The 22596-nt window shown below is 45.6% G+C and overlaps 1 protein-coding gene across 1 annotated transcript in view; it reads right to left on the reverse strand.

Moving 5' to 3' along the window:
- The window catches only part of HEBP1 (heme binding protein 1), a 32137-nt gene extending 12495 nt beyond the window's left edge, over positions 1 to 19642 (reverse strand). The window contains exons 1-3 of the mRNA XM_002712658.6: positions 19510 to 19642; positions 7528 to 7666; positions 5167 to 5347 (exon numbers count right to left, since the gene is read on the reverse strand). Coding sequence (XP_002712704.1) covers positions 5167 to 5347; positions 7528 to 7666; positions 19510 to 19587 — 398 coding nt within the window. The 5' untranslated portion in view covers positions 19588 to 19642. The remainder of the gene's footprint in view (positions 1 to 5166; positions 5348 to 7527; positions 7667 to 19509) is intronic.
- Positions 19643 to 22596: the final 2954 nt, after the last annotated feature.

The raw sequence follows: 22596 nt of genomic DNA on the forward strand, positions 1-22596 counted from the left end.
GGACTAAGAGTCAAAGGGAGCACATAAACAAGTCTAGTACCTGCTAACACTAACCGATAGAATAAATAAAGGGGAGTGTGATCCAACATGGGAAGTGAGATACTCAGCAGACTCATAGAAGGGCAGATGTCCTAAATAGCACTCTGGCCTCAGAATCAGCCCTAAAGGCACTCGGATCTGGCTGAAAAGCCCATGAGAGTATTTCAGGCATGGAAAGCCAAGACACTCTGGCAAAAAGATCTCTGTGAGTGAGATCCCAGTGGAAAGAACAGGTCTTCAAAGAGGGAGGTGCCTTTCTCTGAAGGGAGGAGAGAACCTCCACTTTGACTATGACCTTGTCTAAACAAGATAAGAGTCGGAGAACTCAAGGGGCTTCCATAGCCTTGGAAACTCATGACTGGTGCATAGGGAGATTACTGATGCCATAAACAGGAGTGTCAATTTGTAAAGTCAACAACAGGAGTCACTGTGCACTTACTCCTCATGTAGGATCTCTGTCCTTAATGTGCTGTACATTGAGGCTTAATGCTATAACGAGTACTCAAACAGTATATTTCACTTTGTGTTTCTATGGGGGTGCAAACAGTTGAAATCTTTACTTAAGGTACACTAAACTGATCTTTTGTAAAAAAAAAAAAAAAAAAAAGAAATTATCAATTCCCAACTTGACTCTCACTGGGATTAAACATGACAATAGGTCTGATCTGATTTCATCATCATTTAAAAAAAATCATCTATTATTTTTCACTTTATGTCTCTGTGTGGGAGCAAACTGTTGAAATCCTTACTTAAGGTATACTAAGCTGATCTTCTGTATATTAAGATAATCGAAAATGAATCTTGATGTGAATGGAAGGGGAGAGGGAGTGGGAAAGGGGAGGGTTGTGGGTGGGAGGGACGGTATGGGGGGGGGAAGCCATTGTAATCCATGAGTCGTACTTTGGAAATTTATATTCATTAAATAAAAGATTAAAAAAAAAAAAGTCCTATGGCTAGTAGGTGGTGAGCTGGGATTACAGCATGGATCTCCTCGTTTTCAACTCTTTCCTTCATATGCAGACATTTCCTGAAAACTGTGCAAGTTTCATTAAAGCCATCCAATCTCTCCTGCTGTTGAGAAACCCATGCTGAAATTGAGTTCTAACCTAGGTGGCCTTTATAGAATGGCAGGGGGACAGTGGCCTGGAATGTCACCACTGGTCTAATGAGGATAATCTCATTGTCTCCTGTGAGGACTAAGATGTTGTGAGAGTGTTATTTCTTCTTAGCATTCTATTCATCTAAAAAGCACTGGAAATTAATACTGCAAATACATGTATAATCCCTTTGCAGACATCCTTTCACACCGTTATAAAAAGCAAAGATGGAATTAAGGCTGTAAGACTTTTCATTTTAGAATCAAAGTTGTCATCGAACGCACTCATTGTGTTACTTGGAATTGTACACTTGTATTTGAAATAGTCCTTTTGCCTTTTTTCATCTTTTTCAATAGAAGCAGAAATAACACAATGTGTGGGGGGGCAGATGATTATTTTTAAATGCACATTTGACAGTGCAGCGACACCAAGTGGCTAACTGAGGAATGTTTATACACTAAATTAGAAGTACATGTTAGAAACAAGTTCACAGCTAAACACTATCCTTGCTACTTTCAACTGTTTAGATTTCAGAGAATTTAAAGGAAACTTCCACAGACTTGGGTTTAACAGTACCTTTTAAATAGATGCCTTTTTGCATCATAAAGAATGAGGGTTCCTTGGAGAGATGACTGATTCCAGTTCTAGAGTAAGAAATGTTAAGAAATGCTTGAAACATCTAATGTCAGCGAGCAAGGAAGCTGCTGAAGACTCTTACGAGTCTTGTCCAAAGGACTAAGAAGCTAACTTGATGAGCCCCCACTGGCCAAAGGTGGTATAATTTGGGCAGCAATAATTACAATACTCTATAACATATCGAATTCATATGTGTATAAGTATATCAACAAAATAAGGACGCAGACTGCCTCATGCTTGGAGGATCTTAAGGAATGACATCACTATTCTGAAAACTACTAAACAGAAGGCATCAAGCACATATCTTGCTTTTTCTACATGACTCACAGAAAACAAACAGTAGATGAAAGGAAATTTCTCTGTGTTGACATATGCCAGTTAAAAAAACAAGGAAACAGAATTAGAGGCCATTATCATTTTAGAAGCTCCAATGGCATACGGCAGCTAGGCCATAAGGATCACAAAAACGGACAACAAGCCAGGACGAGGCCGCAGTGGAGGTCAGCACCACCTGGGAGATATTTGTGCCCTAAACTGCAAAACCTGAATTTGATCATGCTTCTGGTTCCAACTACAATCTACAGGCAACATGGTGGGCAGAGCACATAAAAATGCCATGGAAACTCAACCAGCAAAGTCCAGATGGTAGGAAATAATAGGACAAACAATCCACAGGCTACAAGGAACAAGAAAAAGTCTGTTGGTGAAGAAATTTACAGATTAATAAAAGCTTAAATGTGTACCAACCAGGAATGGGTATTTCACACACTGGTTAAGATATTACTTGCAATGCCTGTATCCCATATCAGAGTACTTGGTTTGAGTCCTGGTTCATCTGCTTTTGACCCAGCTTCCTGCTAATGCATACCCTGGGAGGCAGCAGATGATAGTTCAAGTACTTGAGTTCCTGCCACCCATGTGGGAGTCCTAGACTGAGTTCCAGTATCATGGCTTTGGCCTGTGTCAGGCCTGGCTCTTGTGGGCATTTGGGGAGTTAGCCAGAGGATAAGATATCTCTCTCTTTCTCTGTTTTTCTGTCTTTTCAAAAGAGAAGTATCAACTAATTACAATGAATGGGCCTTACTTGGACTCAGATTAAAACAAAAAGTAGAGCGGTTGGTGTTGGGTGCAGAAGTTACAATGCTGCGTAGGATTCCCGTATCCCATTTTGGAATGCCTGGTTTGATTCCTAGCTCTTCTGCTTCCAATCCACCATCCTGCTACTGTGTATCCTTCAAGGCAGCAGATGATGGCTCAAGTATTTGTGTCCCTGTCACCCATGGGGGAGACATGAATGGAGTTCCAGTTTCCTGGCTTCAGCCTGGCCCAGCCCTGACTGTTGCAGGCATTTGGGGAGATACTCAGTGGATGGAAGATCTCAGTCTGTCTCTCTGCCTTTTAAATAAAATGAAGATAAATAAATAAAAAAAATTTAAAAGAAAATATATAAACAAATCATAAGACAATGGGGGAAATTGGGACTCTAGATATTCTACAGAAGTATAACATTAATGCATTATTGCTAAAACTTTAGGAGAAATAAGGTATTGTGATTATTTAAAAAAATCTTCAGCAGTTACACTGAAATATTTATGAATGAAATAGTATAATACCTGGAATTTGCCTGAAAATAACACAGGGCGGGGACTAGATGGAAGCCGTGAAGGTGCACAGGACAGAAAATTGGCCTTGAGTGAATCACTGTTGAAGGTAGGTGATGAATGTATATGGTTCATTATCTTAGCCTCTCTACCAATTTATAAATCCCAAAATTTCCATACTAAAAAGTTAAAAGAAAAAAACATTGTACCCACTCATCACACTGGGTCTGGTAAAGCAAATGACTGGAAACCAGCTCCTACCTGATGTAAGTCTCATGCCAATCTCACTCCTTATACAGTAAGAAGGGACAAAGAGAGTAAAATTATCGACGTCTACTAAGTCACAGCAGTAAGTAACTTATTAACAGTGTCCTAGTGGATACCCAAAGATACTCCTATACACACATACATGTTGAGTTTGCCTTAATTGAAATGCTTGTGACCAGAAGCATTTCAGATTTCTTCACTTTTTTTTTTGATTTTGGAGTATCTATATAGACTTTATTGGTTGAGATTTTATTGATCCAAAACTCTGAAACCCAAACAACATGGACTTAGGATTTTGAGAAGTAACGTGCTCAAAAAGTTTCAGATTGTTTTGAATCAGGGATGCTTAACCTGCTTGAGGTTATATTATCAGCACTTAACAGACCATAAAATGCAGTGTTATACTTCACTAGGCTACCTCTCAAAGCACAGAAAAGAGAATGGGAAAGACAGAGAGGAAAAATGAGATGGGCAGCTGTGAAGGGAGTCAAATTTAAGGAGGCGCTCACTCTCAGGACCCGCCCTGCACTTGGATGCTGCTAGAATGAGTGCTTCCTTAAACTCTGTTCCATAGGTGCCCTGCTTCCTCACTGTTGGAAAGAGTTGCTTTCCCTATAACTCTGCAGAAGCACCAAGAGCTGGAGGAACCGTGCCAGTTGCACAGCTGCATTACACCCACTGTCCTCTAGGGGGCCTCGTGTCACCTGCCCTAGGACTGCCCGCAGCAGGTAATCTCAGAGTCTTGGCATTGGCGTTAGCTCCAGGAAAATCTGTCCCACGCTTGGGTGCAAAGCTGGAGTAGGACAGCGAAATCACTAAGTCTGGAGGTCTCTGAGATTGGACCAAAACCTTGTCTGGTGTAATATTATTTGTACAGTTCTTTTTCATGAGGTTGCTCTAGAGCAGAATTAAACCCCTGCCTATGGTTGCTACTGGTAAACATCCCAGGCTTCCCCTCTCCCTAGTTTGGTGCTCGTCACACAGTAGGGTTGCCACAAATGGGGACTCACCATTATCTAGAAGATATTTGGCTTCTGAGGTTGGGGGTGGGGGGCCCAATCATTCACACCTGCTATTTTCTACTGTCAGGGGAACATGGCCCGAGATCAGATCTGTGAAAGAGCACCAGAAAGACAACAGGAGGGGTGTATGCTCCACCCAAAGGACCACAGGCCAAACAAGTGGGGTGGGGATGACAGCTCAGCTCTGGCAAACACTCCCTGCCTTTCTGGCATGCAAAGGGAGTGGGAGTGTGTGAAAACCAGTTACTCCTCCATCCTGTAGGGACCCGAGCCCTCTGCTAATGACTGATGTGGGTGTCCATTTTAAGCATAAGCTCAGGGGACAGTCTCTTGACTCATCAGTTTGGCTGCTGGCCAAGGTATTTATTCAGAGAAAATGCAAGAGTTTGTGTGCTGTAGTTTAAAGAAGCTAGAGTGAGAAACTGTCAAGATTCAGTATTTCTTACTTCAGCACCTATAAAAATGCAAGTGCTCCCTTGGATGCCCAGAGCACCATCTGCTTACGTGGAATAGACAGTGATGCCTTCCCTCTCCTCTATCTTGATGCTTTCATCACTGGGGGTGGGCGGGTTGCTTTGAAACTGGTTTGGAATCCGGAACCAGACTTTCAATTTCTTCTGTAGGGAACCATCTTCGCTGGGGAACACAGCAAAAGAAATAGGGACTGTCATCCCCATCCCAATTCCTGAAAACACAACAGCACACAGGCAAGGTAGGCATCAGACACAGGGTGTGCTCAAGGCTGTGGAAGACATACTCCTCTCATTCTCCTTCCATGGCAGTATTTTTTGTTCTTAATACTGACAATGAACATTTCAGGAATTAAAATGAACAGTCAGGGTTGGGCATGTAGCCTAGTGGTTAGGACATCTGTATCTCGCACATGAGTGCCTGGGTTCAAGTCCTGGCTTCAGCTCCTGAATCCAGCTTCCTGCTAATGTGCACTCTGAGAGGCAGTGGGTGATGGGTCATGCAATTGGGCTACTGGTGCACACATGGCAGAATTAGATTGAGTTCTTGGCTCTCAGTTTCAGCCCCAGTCCAGCTCCAACCCCAGCCTAGTAACCAGCCATTGTGGGCATTTGGGGAGAGATCAAGCAAGTGGGAGCTCAAGTCTGATTACTTTGGTCCTAATAACTATTAGTAAGGTTAATACAAATTTCCAACTTTCTAAATTATCAGCTTAAGACACATCCTAAAAATTACACACTTCTTTTTCTACCTTGCTTTCTGATCCTTTTGGATTACAGTGAGTCCAAAGTACTACCCAAATTAGAATAAAATTAGAGGGAGGTGCTTAGTACAGTGGTTGAGATGCTGCTTGGGATGACTGTGTTCTCTATCAGTCTGCCTGGGTTAGAGTCTTGGCTCTGATTCCAATTCCAACTTCCTGCTGAGTGCACCCTGCGAAGCAGCAGGTGATGGCTCAAATACTTGGGTCTCTGTAGCCCATGTGGGAGACCTGAACTGAGTTTCAGGCTCATGGCTTTGGCCTGGTCCAGCCCTAGCTGTTGTGGGCATTTGGGGGAATGAACCAGCAGATGGAAGATTCTCTCTCTCTCTCTCTCTCTGCCCTTCAAATAAAATGAAAATAGATAAAAACGATTTATTTATTTGAGTGTCAGAGAATGCTCTCATCTGCTCGTTCACTCTCTAAATGCCTACAATGGTCAGGGTAGGACTTGGGCTGAAATTAGGAGTTGAGAACTCAATCCATTTGGGTAGCAGGAGAGCCATCACTGCTGCCTCCCAGGGTGTGCCTTAGCAGGAAGCCAGAGCTGGGACTAGAACTCAGGCACTCCCATGTGGGATGCAAGCAACTTCACTGCTAGACTAAATGCTGACTCCAAAAGCTTCCCAAGGAGTCAAACTCCTATTTAAACATGGTTTACATATAATAGGTACATCTTAGGCAAAACTTCAGGCCTATCATTTTATTTTATTTTATTTTATTTTTTTTTTTGACAGGCAGAGTGGACAGTGAGAGAGAGAGACAGAGAGAAAGGTCTTCCTTTTGCCGTTGGTTCACCCTCCAATGGCCGCCGCGGCCGGCGCGCTGCGGCCGGCGCACCGCGCTGATCCGATGGCAGGAGCCAGGAGCCAGGTGCTTTTCCTGGTCTCCCGTGGGGTGCAGGGCCCAAGCACCTGGGCCATCCTCCACTGCACTCCCTGGCCACAGCAGAGGGCTGGCCTGGAAGAGGGGCAACCGGGACAGAATCCGGCGCCCCGACCGGGACTAGAACCCGGTGTGCCGGTGCCGCTAGGCGGAGGATTAGCCTAGTGAGCCGCGGCGCCGGCCCTATCATTTTAAATAGGGGGCAGCCACCACAGATGACCAAGTCTTTAAGAGTGAGACAGTCCAAGAATTCTTAGCCTGTTCATTTGCCAGAATGGAGGGGCTGGCATCTGTTACACTCATTGTAGCTCAGCCCCTATACCCAGCAGAATCAGCTGTCAGGGGCTGGCTCTGGGAGTGTTCAGTTTACGGGTAGAGATCAGATGCTGGCTTTGCCTTGTGTGATGACTTAAGAGTATTGTGGGTACTTCTCACCCAATGAACCAGTTCAAAGATACAATGAACATGATAGGGTTAAACAAACAACAGAGCAAAAAGAGCATATGGCTCCATTCCTGGAAGAAAAGCATGAAATCAGCGATACTGAGCAGGGACATCCGAGGTGAGGGGTGGGCTGGGCTGATGTCAGAGTGGCCTCCCCAGAGCTTCCCACAATGGGCTCAGGCAGTACAGGAGGTTCATGTGCCACTGAAGCAGGTATTACTGGTACCTTGTAGCTTCTCCCTTGTGTTTTCTGCTGATGAAGTGAGACACACACAGCTCGCCTCTGAGTCTGCAGGGGCACTCACCTTTGTCATTGGTGCCTCCCACATACTTCATGACTTTGGGCATTGCTTCCCGGAGAGCCTCATCCACAGGCTTATCTGTCACTTCCACTGTGGCAAACTTCCCTCCTTCACAGGCTCTTTCTTCATAGGAGACTTCTTCCTGGAGACACAGAAGATACTGTGCTTACGAGACAGAGTAGCAACCTGTGATGCTTCTAGAACCAGCAAGAATCAGGCTGTAAAGGAGTACTTCAATTCATGCCACCCACCTGGGAGACCTACTTTTAGTTCCCAGTTTCTGGATTCTACTTGGCCCAGCCCAGGCCATCGTGGGCATGTAGGGGGAGCAAATCAGAAGATGATAGCATGTTCTCTGTCTCAAATAAATCATTTTTTTTTAAAGAGTCTAGCTACAAGAGGTGTTAGCTCCTAAGGACCTTTCCATCATGGGTATGGTGACAGAGCATAAGACACAGGACTGGATTTGGAGGGCTGTAATAAATAGATTCTGGGATTCTTTAAAAAGTGGAGACATTAGAAGCAGAAGGAAACTACTTATAATTGATATTCTACAGGAGATAAGACACTGCATCTCCATAATACCAGAATGCTATAAAAATTGAACATCAGAGAATACAAGAATTCTTAGAAATAAGAAAAAATCTGGTAACAGAAATTAAAAACTCAGTAGAAAGACTGAAAGATGAAGATGAAGGAAATATTTCAGAAAGCCAACTAAAAGAAGTAAAAATTAGAAAAGAAAATAGAGGATCAAGCCAGGAGATCCAACATCTGAATAATAAGAAATTCAGAAAACAAGAAAGAAAAACTTGGGAGGCAGGAAACAAAGAAACATTAATAACAATAATTTCACAAAACTCAAAGGCCCGAAAATAAGCTCCATATTTGTAGCATGGCTGCAATTCAAGAAGGGCCAGCACAGCTCTGTACCCACCGCACACTCAGACACGGTGTCCTTTCCTAAACTCTTGTCTCACTAAATCAGAGCTTTCCAAACCTCCTCCGTCTCTTCCCACACAAATCCTGCCTACCTCTCCTCATCACCATTCTCTTCATGGAGTCTGTGTCCTAGGATCATAATGCTTGGTTGTTATTTTCCCTCTGGTGTTTAGATTTGTTAAAAACCCAGGCACCCCTTTGCATTAACCACCACCCCCCCTTCACCTTGGTATTTGATCTCATGTACTATAACTTTGGATTTGCTGTAAAACAGTATTTTTCAAACTTTTATAAAATCTTAATTCACAAAAAAACATTTTTGCATCATGCCTTATCATGAAAACAAATATGGTTGAAACAAAATTTCACCAAATAGTACTTTATGCTTCTGGATGGGATATAGTCTTTTTTTTTTTTTTTAAGATTGTTATTTATTTACTTCAGAGGCATAGTTATAGACAGAGAGAGGGAGACACAGAGAGGTCTTCGAACTACTGGTTCACTCCCCAAATGGCTGCAATGGCCAGAGCTGAGCTGATCCAAAGCCAGGAGCCAGAAGCTTCTTCTGGGTCTCCCACATGGGTACAGGGGCCCAAGGACTAGCGCCAGCTTTCACTCCTTTCTTAGGCCATAAGCAGAGAATTAGATTGGAAAAGGAGCAGCCAGGACACAAACTGGTGCCTATGTGGTATACTGGCACTGCAGGCGGAGGCTTAGCCTACTGTGCCACAGCACTGGCCCTGGGATATATTCTGATACTTTTGTTTTCTATCCTGTTTTCTCCTAGTCTATTGGAATGGATTATATTCTATTCCATTAAAAGAAGAAAAGTCGGGCTATATAGATTTTACTATCTGGGAATGAAGATTATTGTAGTTTAAAACATCTGCAATGAAATTTATCTGAACAGGAACTGTGTCACAGAACTTAACCTGTTAGGAGTTCAGTAGATATTTATTTGGTTAAGGATCTGTCTCTGCTACTCATGATGATGAAAAATAGACACGTGGCAGAGGACTTGGCTGCTCTAGGCTGGGAAGGCAGGCTTTCCTAAGATCTTAAACTGAAGATTCTCAACTAGTGATAGGGGCGTGACTCTAAGGCGGACATAATGAATCTCTGGGGGAGGCAAGGATGGTAGGGGTCGTGAGTGGTCTGCACAGGTATATTTAATATTATATTTAATTTTATATCTGAATGTAAAAATGTCTATTGGATTTGAAATGCAAAATAAAAGGAGAGAAAAGAGAAAGAAGTCAGGGAAGTCCGAAAGGAAATTCTAAACACCAATTTCAAGCTGAGACTCCCCTTCAGGTGGGGTGGAGAGAACTGCACCTCACCAACATTCCAGGGGCAGCTAATTGGCCTTGACTTTGGGGCTTTGTGCCTATTAATTCTGAGGATAGCTGTGAGGTCCCCTACTTTGTATGTCTAACTTCTAAAGCGCCTTCAATAGCAGACTACTTTTATTTATTTGTTTCTTTGAAAGGCAGAGAGACAGGCAGAGATTCTCCATCTGCTGCCTCACTTTCCCAAATTCTCGCAACAGCTGAGCCTGGACCAGGCCAAAGCTAGGAGTCTGGAACTCCATCCAGGTCTTTGGTGTGGGTGGCAGAGATGCAACTACCTGAGCCATCACTGGCTACTTCCCAGGAATCATAACGGAAGCTGGAACCCAAACCCAGGTACTCCTATATGGGGTGTGTGCATCTCAAGTGGTGTCTTAACATCTATGTAGCAAACTATCATGTGAACTTAAGATCTTTTGCTATTTCTTTTTTTTTTTTTTTTTTTTTTTTTTTTTTTTTTTTGACAGGCAGAGTGGACAGTGAGAGAGAGAGACAGAGAGAGAAAGGTCTTCCTTTTGCCGTTGGTTCACCCTCCAATGGCCGCCGCTGCAGCCGGCGCACCGCGCTGATCCTGGCAGGAGCCAGGAGCCAGGTGCTTTTCCTGGTCTCCCATGGGGTGCAGGGCCCAAGCACCTGGGCCATCCTCCACTGCACTCCCTGGCCATAGCAGAGAGCTGGCCTGGAAGAGGGGCAACCGGGACAGAATCCGGCGCCCCAACCGGGACTAGAACCCGGTGTGCCGGCGCCGCAAGGTGGAGGATTAGCCTATTGAGCCACGGTCTTTTTGCTATTTCTGGCTCTCCCCGTCACAGCAGAGAATTCCAGGATTTCCCCTTCATTTGATTTTTGCTACTTGTAATGTTTTATTTTTGGAAATATGTGTGTAATTATTTATTTGAATGGAGGGGGGAGAAAGAGAGACATCTTCCATCCACTGGTTCACTTCCCAAATGTCCACATAGCTGGGGCTGCACCAGGTCAAAGCCAGGAGTCTGGAACTCTACTCAGGTACCCCAGGAATCCAAGCACCTGGGCTATCACCTGCAGCCTCCTAGGAACACTAACAGGAAGGTGGATTGGAAGTAGAGGTTGACTCAATCCCAGGCACTCTGTTATGGGTTGTAGATACCTCAAGCAGTGGCATAGTCTGTTAAGTCACAATGCCTGGCCCATTTGTAATTTTTTTTTTTTTAGATTTATTTATTTATTTGAAAGGCAGAGTTATAGAGAGAGAGAGTGGAAGAGACAGAGAGATCTTCCATCTACTGGTTCAGACCAAATGGCTGCAAGTCAGAAGTCAGGAACTCCATTCAGGTCTCCTACATGGTGAAGTGGCCCAAAGACTTAGGCCATCTTCTGCTGCTTTCCCAGGTACATTAGCAGGGAGCTAGATCAGAAGTGGAGCAGGTGGGACTTGAATCAGTTCCCATATGGGATTCCAGTTGTAATGTTTTAAATGTGAAAAATACTACTCTGGGAATCACAGAATTTCAGAACTGAAAGAGGTCTTGGAGCTCACCTCATCTAACTAATTTCACCAGAGAGGAAATGCAGAAATAGAGACTGAGTTGCCCAAGATGTCACAGCTACTAAATGGTGAAACCGGAAGGAGACCTCCAGCCCCCAGTCTCCAGTCTCATGCCTGCTGCAAGACTTTCTACCTCTTTTGGGGTGAAGCAAGCATTTTAACCTCTTTTCTTTAGCCATTGTGTTAGTTATTTTGGGCAGACATTTGCATGCCCATGTTGAACTCAGAACAAACTGTTGAAATCTTTACTTAATGTATGCTAAACTGATCTTCTGTATATAAAGAGAATCGAAAATGAATCCTCATGTGAATGGAAGGGGAGAGGGAGTGGGAAAGGGGAGGGTTGCGGGTGGGAGGGACGTTATGGGGGGGAAGCCATTGTAATCCATAAGCCGTACTTTGGAAATTTATATTCATTAAATAAAAGTTAAAAAAAAAGAACAAGGGTATTAGATATCATTTTATGCTGTCACTTCTTTCACATATGGAGAACCAGTGACAAGATCTTACTGGAGAAAGGGCCAGTTGGCTATTTATTTTGGTCCTTCTTTCCTTCTATTTATTCAAGCATCAACTATGGAGCACCTACTATGTGTTGAGCATTGTGCCAGATACTCTGTTAAAGAGATGATTTCTGGTTTCTGACATCAGGAAAGGCACAGTCTAGTGGGGAAGAAGCCAGGAAAACAAGAGGTTATTATTTGATGACTGTTTAAGAGATGAGGACTGCCAGGGCGTGTGGGAACACAGAGGGATGCCTACCACGTCACTGGACTGATATGATATAGTGATTCCTCTGATGATTTGGGAATGGGGATTCCAGCTGTTGGGGTCCCCAAATGTAAGAGAGGCCCATGACAATATGACTTGGAGCAAAGCCAGGCAGGCAGGCCACAGCAAGGGAGATGGCCAAATCCCAGAACTCAGAGGCTGTGGTAGAGAGCTGGATTTTATAGCCAGTAGCCCAATGATGGTGACCTGACAGCAAGCCAGTTTCATCCACCTTAAATTAGTTTAAGTTACGCTTGGGATTTACACATAGGATTATGGGGTGGACATTTAGCACAGTGTTACTATGCCCCTTGTGATGCTTGTACCACATATCAAAGTGCCTGGGTTCGAATCTCAGGTCTGATTCTGATTCCAGTTTCCTGCTAATGTTCATCCTGGGAGGCAGAAGGTGACATCTCAAATACCTGGGTCCCTGCCACCCAATGGGAGACCTGGATTGAGGTCTGGGCTCCTGGCTTTAGTTTGGCTTGGCCCTGACAATTTGTAGGCAGTTTGGGAGTGAACCAGCATATAGACAATCTCTATCTCGATGCTTTACCAACAAATGAAAATAAATAGGGTAATACATTTCTAAAAACTAAAGATATGCAAGTATGTCTGAGGCTTGAGTGGAGGGTCTCTGGAGCAGAAAAGAGCTCTTGGAAATAGGACAAGTGACCTAAGTTCTCAGCCTACTCCCAGGCAAAGTGCACAGCAAGGAAAGAAAGGCTGTTAAGAAAGGAATGCAGCTGGATCCTGAGAACCCCGTAATAAAGTCTACCATCCCGTAAGGCCTAGTCAGCTTCACCTCTTCCTCCCGAGTGATTACTCCTTTCTGTGAACTCTGAAAGTCAGCTAACTCTGGGGCCCTCAGGGGTGTGTGTGTGTGTGTGTGACAGCAAACCACACTAATACCATCTTGCCCCTCCATAGTGCTCTCTCTCTCTCTCTCTCTCTCTCTGAGGATGCTGACTACCTGCTAGGCTACCTGCTGCCACTCTCCAGCTATGATGTTTAAATGCTATCACAAGCTTTTCTGTTGAGGTCAGAAAAACCAGCCAGGCACCTGAGGGGCTAAATCCTAAGCAACAGTCGAGAATTGTTGTAACACAAGTTCTACCCCAGCTCCCTATTTTTAAATGTATAAAATCTTGCCTCATCTGGTGCCCTTTATGGAAGAAATCTTACTTCAGCTTCAGGCTAGATTGCCTGTCCACCTGGTCTGGAATCCCATACATAAACTGGCTTAATAAACCCTTTTACTCTTGTATGGAGCTCCTTCTTCGTTCGTCAGTCTCAGGATTCCTTCTCAGTTCAGGGAGCATTACATGGTTCACTGACAGTCTCTTAGCTCATGTGTCTCCTGGGAGATGACCAAACTGTCCTGTCCATGAAGTAGTTGCACACACAGGTGTAGAATGGGAGACAGGCACAGATATATAGATTTGAGAGTTTTTAACCTGCCCTAGATAATCCAGGCACCACATAGCTTTCATCTACCTTGCCACATCCAAAGCACCTATTCACTGGCCTTTTATTTCCTTTAATGTCATGGTCATGCCTACCTAGGGTCTCTGCACCTGCTGCTTCCTCTGCCTGCATGATTCTTTCCCGTCTTTGTCCAATGACTCCCTACTCATCCAACAGATTCCAACCTCCAAGCTATAAAAAGGATCCTATTTTTAAAACAGGCTTCTCAGGATTTTTTTTAATAAGCCCCTTTACTTTCACAATTCAACACTTACTGTAATTACAATTAAGTAATAATGTGTCTAACCCCCATCTTGAACCATAAACCCCATGAGGTCTCTGTTGCTCAGCACTGGATCTCTTTTTATCTGGTGCGTCTTGCACGTTGCATGCATTCCATGGGGGAAACCCTAATAAGTTAATGGAAACTGTACATTATGATCTCAATTTTTTTTTTCACAACAAATTTATCTTTTTTTCTTTTTACATTTTTATTTTATTTTATTTTTTATTTTTTTGACAGGCAGAGTGGACAGTGAGAGAGACAGAGAGAAAGGTCTTGGCTTTTCCGTTGGTTCAACCCCCAATGGCTGCCGTGGCCAGCGCACTGCAGCCGGCGCACCACGCCAATCCGAAGCCAAGAGCCAGGTACTTATCCTGGTCTCCCATCCAGGTGCAGGGCCCAAGCACTTTGGCCATCCTCCACTGCCTTCCGGCCATAGCAGAGAGCTGGACTGGAAGAGGAGTGACCGGGACAGTATCCGGCGCCCCGACCGGGACTAGAACCCGGGGTGCTGGCAACGCAGGCCACTAAATTTATCTTTTAATTCCATCTGTCCATATCTTTTTTTTGAAGTACCTCCATGCTACAGTTTGAATAGGATTTGGCTCCCAAACTCATGCAGCTAAATCCCTAGGTCCTAAGTTGATAGTACTCAGAAAGCAGAAAGTTAATCCTGTTATGCTGACTGGGAGGTGGGCCTAGTGGGAAGTCCTTAAGTCATCGGGGGGTGCACCTTTGGAAGGCAGTTCTGCAGAGAGTGTTGGTTACTAAGGCCTGAGTCAGGCCCAGCGCCTCGCTCTGCTTGCTGTGACCCTTCTGCTCATGCTCCACCACTGCCGTCCTCCGGCCCCACCAGATGGTGCAATCAACCTTGGCCTAGACCCACCAAAGCTGTGAGCCTACATAAAACCTCCTTCCTTCACAAGTAGCTTGTCTTAGGTATTTTGTTGTAGGAATGAAGAGCTGACTAACACAACTTGCATTAAATATTGGTGAGAAAGGAGGGTAGCAGAGTGAAACCTGGTTTTCCTCTAAGGACAAGGAATGCCATAGTCATAGAGGTAGATAGATGAGAACCTAGTCTAAAACAGCTCCTGGAGTAAAGCAGGGTCACGATGTGTAAAACCAGTTCTACTGTAGGTCCACCTGTTGCACAGTATCCATGGACTCTCATCGGAACCACTGTACCACTGGGACCACTTAGGTGTGAGAGACAGATGTTATAAATGTATCTAGCTCTCCAGGAAGCTCTGTTGAAATTTATTTAACCAGATTTCTCTATTTGCTGAGCATAAGGCATCTAAGTAAATACAGTGTTGATTCTCTTAACATTCTGGTTACATGGAACATAGTCAAAGACCTCCGTCACTCCCTGTCCAGTTAGCCTTTCCTCCCAGCCAGATTTTAGATGAGGATTGCAGGCTTTAACTATAAACACCAGTTTCGACATTCAGTAGGGACCCTAGCCATATTCAAGTCCCAAACAAAGGCCTCACAAGGATGCCTCTGACTATACGGTTTTCCAGCCCACTGCAAAGTCTGTTTTTCTCTTGACCTCTGATGTCGTGTATATACATAGTTGTCCTGGAAGCCTGCCCTCTCATTTTATGAAAATATTAATCATAAAAATTAGCCTAACAGGGTACTTTCTCTGTGTCCAGTTTTATTTTAAATGTTTTACATGAATTTATTCATTTAACCTCTCCAATAGCCCTGTAAAAAAATTGGTGCTTTAATTGTCATTTTCAGATGAAAATGGAGAACAAATTAAGTAACACGCCTGTGTTACAGTGGACAAGCAGTGGAGCCAGGATTCAAACCCAAGCTATCAGGTCCTAATCAATGTGTACAAGGTTGGACACAAATCTAATAAGGAAGTCAGAACATCAGTCCTACTCTGAGCAGCCACAGGAACACCCAATCCGACACAGAAAGCTATCTATCCTCTCTCTCTTAGCCATGACGAAGGCACCTGATAAGGCCTGAGGCTGTGTGCGCCTCCCGCCCAGCACCTATAATCAGTCTTGAACATCCCTGTTACCTGGGACACACAGTGTGCTATCCACACGCCCAGACTCTTTCTAGGGAAAGAGAAATAACTTCAAGAAGAGGCTCTCTTCAAAATAACACATGACTTTGTACATTAAGAAAAAAGTTTACAAATATCTTCAAGTATTTAGTTGTCACATTGGCTTTGCCATTCTTGTCAGAGAGTTGAGAAATCTGTGGATTCATAGTGGTTGGGATATTAAGTAACCTACCCAAAATTTCCTTTAAAACTAAGGGGATCCTACCATGTACTGTGCCCAACCAAGTGTTAGGTATTCTGTTGAACCATTTGTAATTGTGTGATCTCAGTAAAACTTAAAAACAATCTACAGAGATAGGAACTATTATCATCACTTGTGATTAGCCTGCTAGTAAGACTGGAGCTGAGGTCTTACATAATGATATTACTGCATTTGTAGAGTGCTCAGTTTATAAAACATTTTCATGTTTTAAAAATTTAATATTTATAGTAATCCTGGAAGTACGTGGAAAAGATTTTTATACCCATTCTACAGTGTCAGAAATTGAGGTTCAGTTGTTGAGGTTCAGTTGGGATAAACGGTTTGCTTTAGCCTGGTAACAATATCACATACAGCTCCATATTCCCAGTAAAAGAGGGAAGAAGCTTATAAAGGAGCTGCATTTATCCCAGAGGCGCCAAATCAGCAACAGGTGACACCCTATCAGTGAGGGCCTAACACAATATGAGAAATCATTAACATATTTAGAGCAGAGGCACCATGACTTATCGAATTGGTACACAGATAAGAGAAGAGCTGAGATGCCCAACAGGGCCAAGGGAGGCAACCTGAGGTGAGTTAGTGCCCTAGGAGAGATGGAGGAAGGAAGTATGACCTGTTTCCTGAGCTCAGACACCTGGATCACCTGGCAGAGGCCAGACCTGGGCAGTCTGTGCTGCAGAAATCAGAGGAGAAGCTCCTGCTATTAGAGACTTGATGTGGATTCAGGAGAGAGAATGACTGTTTTCTCTCTTCTTCCTGTCTCCCGTTATTGCCTGACACCTGAGCCTGGGAACCAGAGCCGGCAAGGGTCTGCCTCACTCCGTGTGGGCACAACAGCAGAGCAAGGAATGGTGAGGAAGAACTGAGGGCAGAGGCCACAGAGCAGCCCAGCCCCTCCGTTTGCATTTGCAGTCATCATCAACCCCAAAGACAAGGTGAGTCCCAGCCAGTACAGGATGGAACCTTTCCTGGGCACTGTCAGTAACACATGGATTATTTGTTTAGTTTAAGATGTATTTTATTTATTAGAAAGGCAGAGAGAGACAGAGAGGGAGAGAGAGAGAGAAAGAGATCTTCCAGCTGCTGATTCATTCCTCAAATGGCTGCAATGGCTTGGTGTGGGCCAGGCTAAAGACCTAAGCCAGGAACTCCATCTAGGTCTCCATGTGGGTGGCAGGGTCTCGTGTACTTGGCCATTTCTGCTGCTTCCCCAGGCACATTAGCAGGGAGCCGGAGAAGCAGCAGAGCAGCCCGAAGCTGAAGCAGCACGCTCTATGGAATGCTGGCAGTGTAGGTGGCGGCTTCATCCGCTGCGCAATAATGTCAGCCCCAGCGTGTGGATTCTCAGAAATGCTAGTGCCAGCAGGAACTCTCATCAGGCCAGATCCATAGACGGCCTCATACCAAGGCATAATCAGTGTTCACAAACATTTTTAGCCAGTTAAAACTGATGCAGTCGCCCTACCCACAAACCATAAGCTCAGCCCTAACCTCCTCTTCCCTGTTTGCTTTTCTTATATTTTCTCTATTGACTTGATCATTAGCCATTAAAACATAAGCTCCAGGAGAGCAGGGATTTGTGTTGGTTTTGTCCTTTCTTTATCCCCATTGCCTAGAAGAGTGCCCTGCACATAACTGGCACCCAAAAAGCAGTTTGTTTATAACAGTGGCCATTTGGCCTACCAGTTAAGATCCCCATGTCCCATACTGTAGCGTTTGGGTTTGTTTCCTGGATCCAGCTCCTGACTTCCTGCTGATGCAGAGCCTGGGAGGCAGTGGTGATAATTCACAAAATGGGGTTCCCGCCAATCATCTGGGAGACCCAGCTCTTGGCTCCAGCCCTGGCCCAGCCCCAGGCATTGCAGGGATTTAGAAAGTGAACCAGCAGATGCGAACTCTTTCTTTCTCTTTATGCTTCTCAAATAAACCAGATTTTAGTTTTCCTTAAAAATCTGGCAATATTGGCTCACATCACTGTATGGCAACAACTGATAGAATTGCCCTTTTGAAGATGGGGGAATCTCTCTGTGATTTGCCTCAGTCCCCACCATGCCATATAGTCCTCAACACTCAGCCTCACTCATATCCATCATTGCCAGGCTACTGTAGGCACCTGACCCTGGGACCCTTGATTAGGGGTAATCTGCTCATTCCACGTACAGTGGCGGGACACGGAGAAAGGGACAGGTGAAGCGACAGGTCTCTCTGGTTGCTTGACGAGTGCAGTCTCAAGTCTCACTGGGGACTCGGTGTGACGACCACTGCACCAGGTACTAGAACCTACTCCTCAGCTAGTCTGTTAATAAATCAGACGCTGTGCTGGGAGTTCCATACCCAGCACCTCAAAAAGTTGATGGGAAAACGCAACTGTAAGTTTGTATCGGTGTGAAAAATGTTTGAAACCCATGCATAGTTTTTCCATAATACACAATGTCATGAGCATTTTGAAGATCCTCTCATATACATGGGTTTCAAGTGGTTTTGCACCAAAAGAAACTTAATTATTATTATTATTATTATTATTTAAGAGGCAGAGGACAGAAAGGGAGAGTGAACTCCCATCTGCTGGTTCACTCTCCAAATGCCGGCCAAAGCCAAGAATCAGGGACTCAATCCAGGTTCCACACGTGGGTGGCAGAGTCGTCCCCGCTGCCTTCCAGGGTCTGCATTAGTAAGTGGAAATGAGGAGGCAGAAGCTGAAATTAGACACTCTGATGCAGGACGCGGGCCTGCCCGCCAGAAGATGATAGTCTGGTGGCAGCCCCGTTGTTTTCAGGGAGGCAGTCCATGTTGGCACCGGTGTAAATTCGGGGAATACATAGTTATGGATTCCAGGCCCCCAACTCCTGCAGCGCTAGCTGCCCTTTCTGCTAGCGCTTTCCTGTTCTGCCCAGCTGAAGACCGTCACTGCTCCAGGCCCTGCGACCCCGCCCACAGGCAGTACTGACACTACGCTCTTGTCCTCAGCTCTCCAGTAGCGGGGACTTTCTGGCCCACAAGGCCTGTGTCAGTCATTTCTGCAGTCAAGAGTCTCTCAACAAACAGAAACTGTTGAGGACATCTGGTATGTTCGGATAAACGCAGGCATTCAACAGGCGGTGTCCAACTCGCCACGCTGGGGTCCTCCCCCCATCAACCTCCTCTCTGACTTCCCTCCTCCCCGCAATGCCCTGTAACCCGCTGCACCGGACCATGAACTTCCCTCCTTCCAAGAGCTGGGCCGCAAAGGGCCGCGCCCGGGAAGAAACCAGCACGCACACACACACACACACACACACACACACACAGCGGTCCCTCAGAGGCCTCTCCGGCCGGACCCTCCTCCAGGCTCCAGCAGCCCTGCGGGCCTACCTTGTCCCCTTTGCTCAGCACCTGCCAAGGCCATGTCTCTACGCTCCCGAACAGGGAGTTCCTGATCATGCCCAACATGCTGTCGCTCCGGCTGCTGCAGGGTGCGGGGACGGCGGGAAGGCGCAGCCTGAGCAGCGAAGCGCACGGCAGGGGCCAGCGGGGCGAGTCCGGAGGGCGGAGCGAACGGGGAGCGTCGGGAGGGCGGAGCGAGTAGGGTAGGCGGGGTGAGCAGGGCGCCAAGCGAGAGCCTGACTGGCGGGGGCGCCTGGTGGGCGGAGCGAATCCGGTGGGCGGGGAGAGCCTGGCTGGCACGCCCAGTCGAGTGGGCGGGGCGAGGAGGACGGCTAGGGCGCTGGCGAACCGGGAGGGCGGGACAGTGCTGCGGCGGGGGTCGATGCCCCGGGAGGTGGGCCTGAGCGAGTCGCGCCAGGTGGGCGGGGCGAAGGGAGGAGGCTGCTGGCCGCGGAGTCTCAGGGAGGTACGGTCTTTTACCGCCCCCACCCTACCCGGTTACCTCATCTGTAGACGATGAAGGATCCTCTAACGGAGTTCCCTACAGAACACTTTCTTTCCTACGGTCGTTTTAAATATTTGTTTAATTTGAAAGGCAGACAGAGGGACCTCCTGTCTGCTGTTTCACTCCCCAAATGCCAGCAATGGGGGGAGGTGGGGGCTGGCCCGAGCCTAGCCTGGGACTCTCTCCGGGTCTCCCACGTGGGTGGCAGGGGCCTGACTACTTGAGCCATCCCTGTTGCCTCCCAGGGTGTGCACTGGCACACACTGGCCCAAAGGCCAGCCTGCTACAGTCCGTTTTACTGAGATCCTACTGTGTCACCAGGCAGCAGCTTTGCGCATTCACTCCTATTCATAACCTTGTAACAATTTTATCCCTATTTGTTGGGTTGAGTGCTCCCTGCCAAATGTTTTACAAACGTTGTCTTTACTCCTCATGCAACTAAAAAGTGGTATTTTATAGCCACTTTACAGAGGAGGAACCTGATCCTCAAAATAATTGACTTTGCGGGGGTGGGGGGGCGGCTGAATCAGGTGTGGAGTGTCTTCCTGTGGTGTCAGTGCCCCGATTCTTTGCACCCTGTCATCCAAGCCACGTCTACATGTGGCAATGCTTCCCCAAAACTCCATATGTTCCACCTCTGTGCAACACGGACCCCTGCACCAGGGCAGCTTGCCCCTTGGACTCCCCCTTTGTATTTGACTTCTCTGAAAATGCACTGCAGACACTCTCCATGAACGCTGTGTGGTCCTTTTTATTTATTCTCACGTTCTGACTATATGGCTTTTCAAAATTCTTTGGTGGCGTTTATTTATTTGAAAGTAGAGGGATAGAGACAGACATAGAGAGACATCTTCCATCTGCTGGTTCGCTCTTCAAATGCTTGAAGCCAGGCCACTCCAAAGCCAGGAGCCCAGAACTCCATGAGGGCTCCCACACAGGTGGCAGGGACACAAGTACTTGAACCATCATCTGCTACTGCCCAGGGTGTGCATTAGCATAAAGTTGGAATCAGAAGCAGAGTCGGGGCTTGAACCCAGGCATCCTAATATGGATGTGGACATCCCAAACTGTGTCCTAACTACTGCACCAAATGCTGCCCCCCCATGTGGATTTTTTTTTTTTCAAAAAAGTTTTTAATTGGGGGCTGGTGCTGTTGCTTAGCAGATGAAGCCATGCACTGCAGTGCCGGCATCCCGTATGGGTGCTGCTCTGAGTCCCAGCTGCTCCACTTCTGATCCAACGAGCCTGGGAAAACAGCAAAAGATGGCCCAAGTGCGTGGGCCCCTGCACTCACAAGGCAGACCTGGATGAAGCGCCTGGCTCCTGGCTTCTTCAGCCTGGCCCAGCTTTGACTGTTGTGGCCATTTGAGGAGTGAGCCAGTGGATGGAAGATCTGTCTCTCTCTCTAATTTCTCTCTCTCTCTCTCTCTCTCTCTCTAACTCTACCTTTCAAATAAATAAATAAATAAATAGATATTTTAAAAATTTAATTGATGCATAGATAATTATACACAGAGGGTAAGAGTAAGATAATTCAATGCAGGTATATAATGTGTAATGATCAAATCAGATTAGCATTTCTGTCTCTTCAAACATTTATCATTTCTCTGTGTTGGGAACCTTCACAGTCTTCTAGATCTTTATCAAGGATGTAATACATTGTTGTAAACTATGGTCACCCCATTGTGCCGTAGAACACGCGATCTTCTTCCTCCTGTCTCGCTGTAGTTTGGTACCCCTTATCTAGCCTCTATCTAATTCCCTCTCCCCTGCACTTCCTAGTCTCTAGTGATCGCTATTCTACTTTGTACTTCTGTGAAATCAGCTTTTTTTAGCTTCTACATGTAGTGAAAACATACGATATTTGTCCTCCTGTGACTGCCTTATTCTACTAAACATAGTATCCTTTAGTTCCATCCATGTTTATGCAAGTGACAGGATTTCATTTTTTTAATGGCTGAATACTATTCCATTGTGTCTGCTTCATGTTTTCTTTTGTCGTTCATGACTGATGGACACCTGAGTTGATTCCATGTCTTGGCTCATGTGAATAGCGCTGCAGTAAACATGGGACTGCAGGTATTTCTCTGTTATAATTATTTCATTTCCTTTGGATGTATACCCAGTAGTGGGATTGATGGCTCATATGGCACTTCTACTTTCAGTTTTTGAGGAACCTCTGTACTGTTTTTTCATGTATGGTGGTTCTTTATGCACTTTTAATCCATTGGTTTAATAAACTGGCTGTCATTTGAAATTGTTAACTTGTTAGTTTAATTTGTGGAGGCTTCCCTGCACCAAGGCCTTCTTGCTGTGCCTTTAAAAAATCTTTTTTTTTTTTAAAAAAAAGATTTATTGTATTTACTTGAAAGGCATAATTACAGGGAGAGAGAGTGAGAAAGAGATCTTCCATCCGCTGGTTTACTCTCCAGATGGCTGCAATGGTTAGGGCTGGGCCAGACCATAGCCAAGAGCCAGGAGCTTCTGGGTCTCCCACATGGGTGCAGCGGCCCAAGCGCTTGGACCATCTTCCGCTGCTTCCCCTGGTGCATTAGCAGAGAGCTGAAGCT

This window comes from Oryctolagus cuniculus, chromosome 9, assembly GCF_051225735.1.
Source record: "Oryctolagus cuniculus isolate XC-2025 breed Fujian yellow rabbit chromosome 9, ASM5122573v1, whole genome shotgun sequence".
Lineage (NCBI taxonomy): Eukaryota > Metazoa > Chordata > Mammalia > Lagomorpha > Leporidae > Oryctolagus > Oryctolagus cuniculus.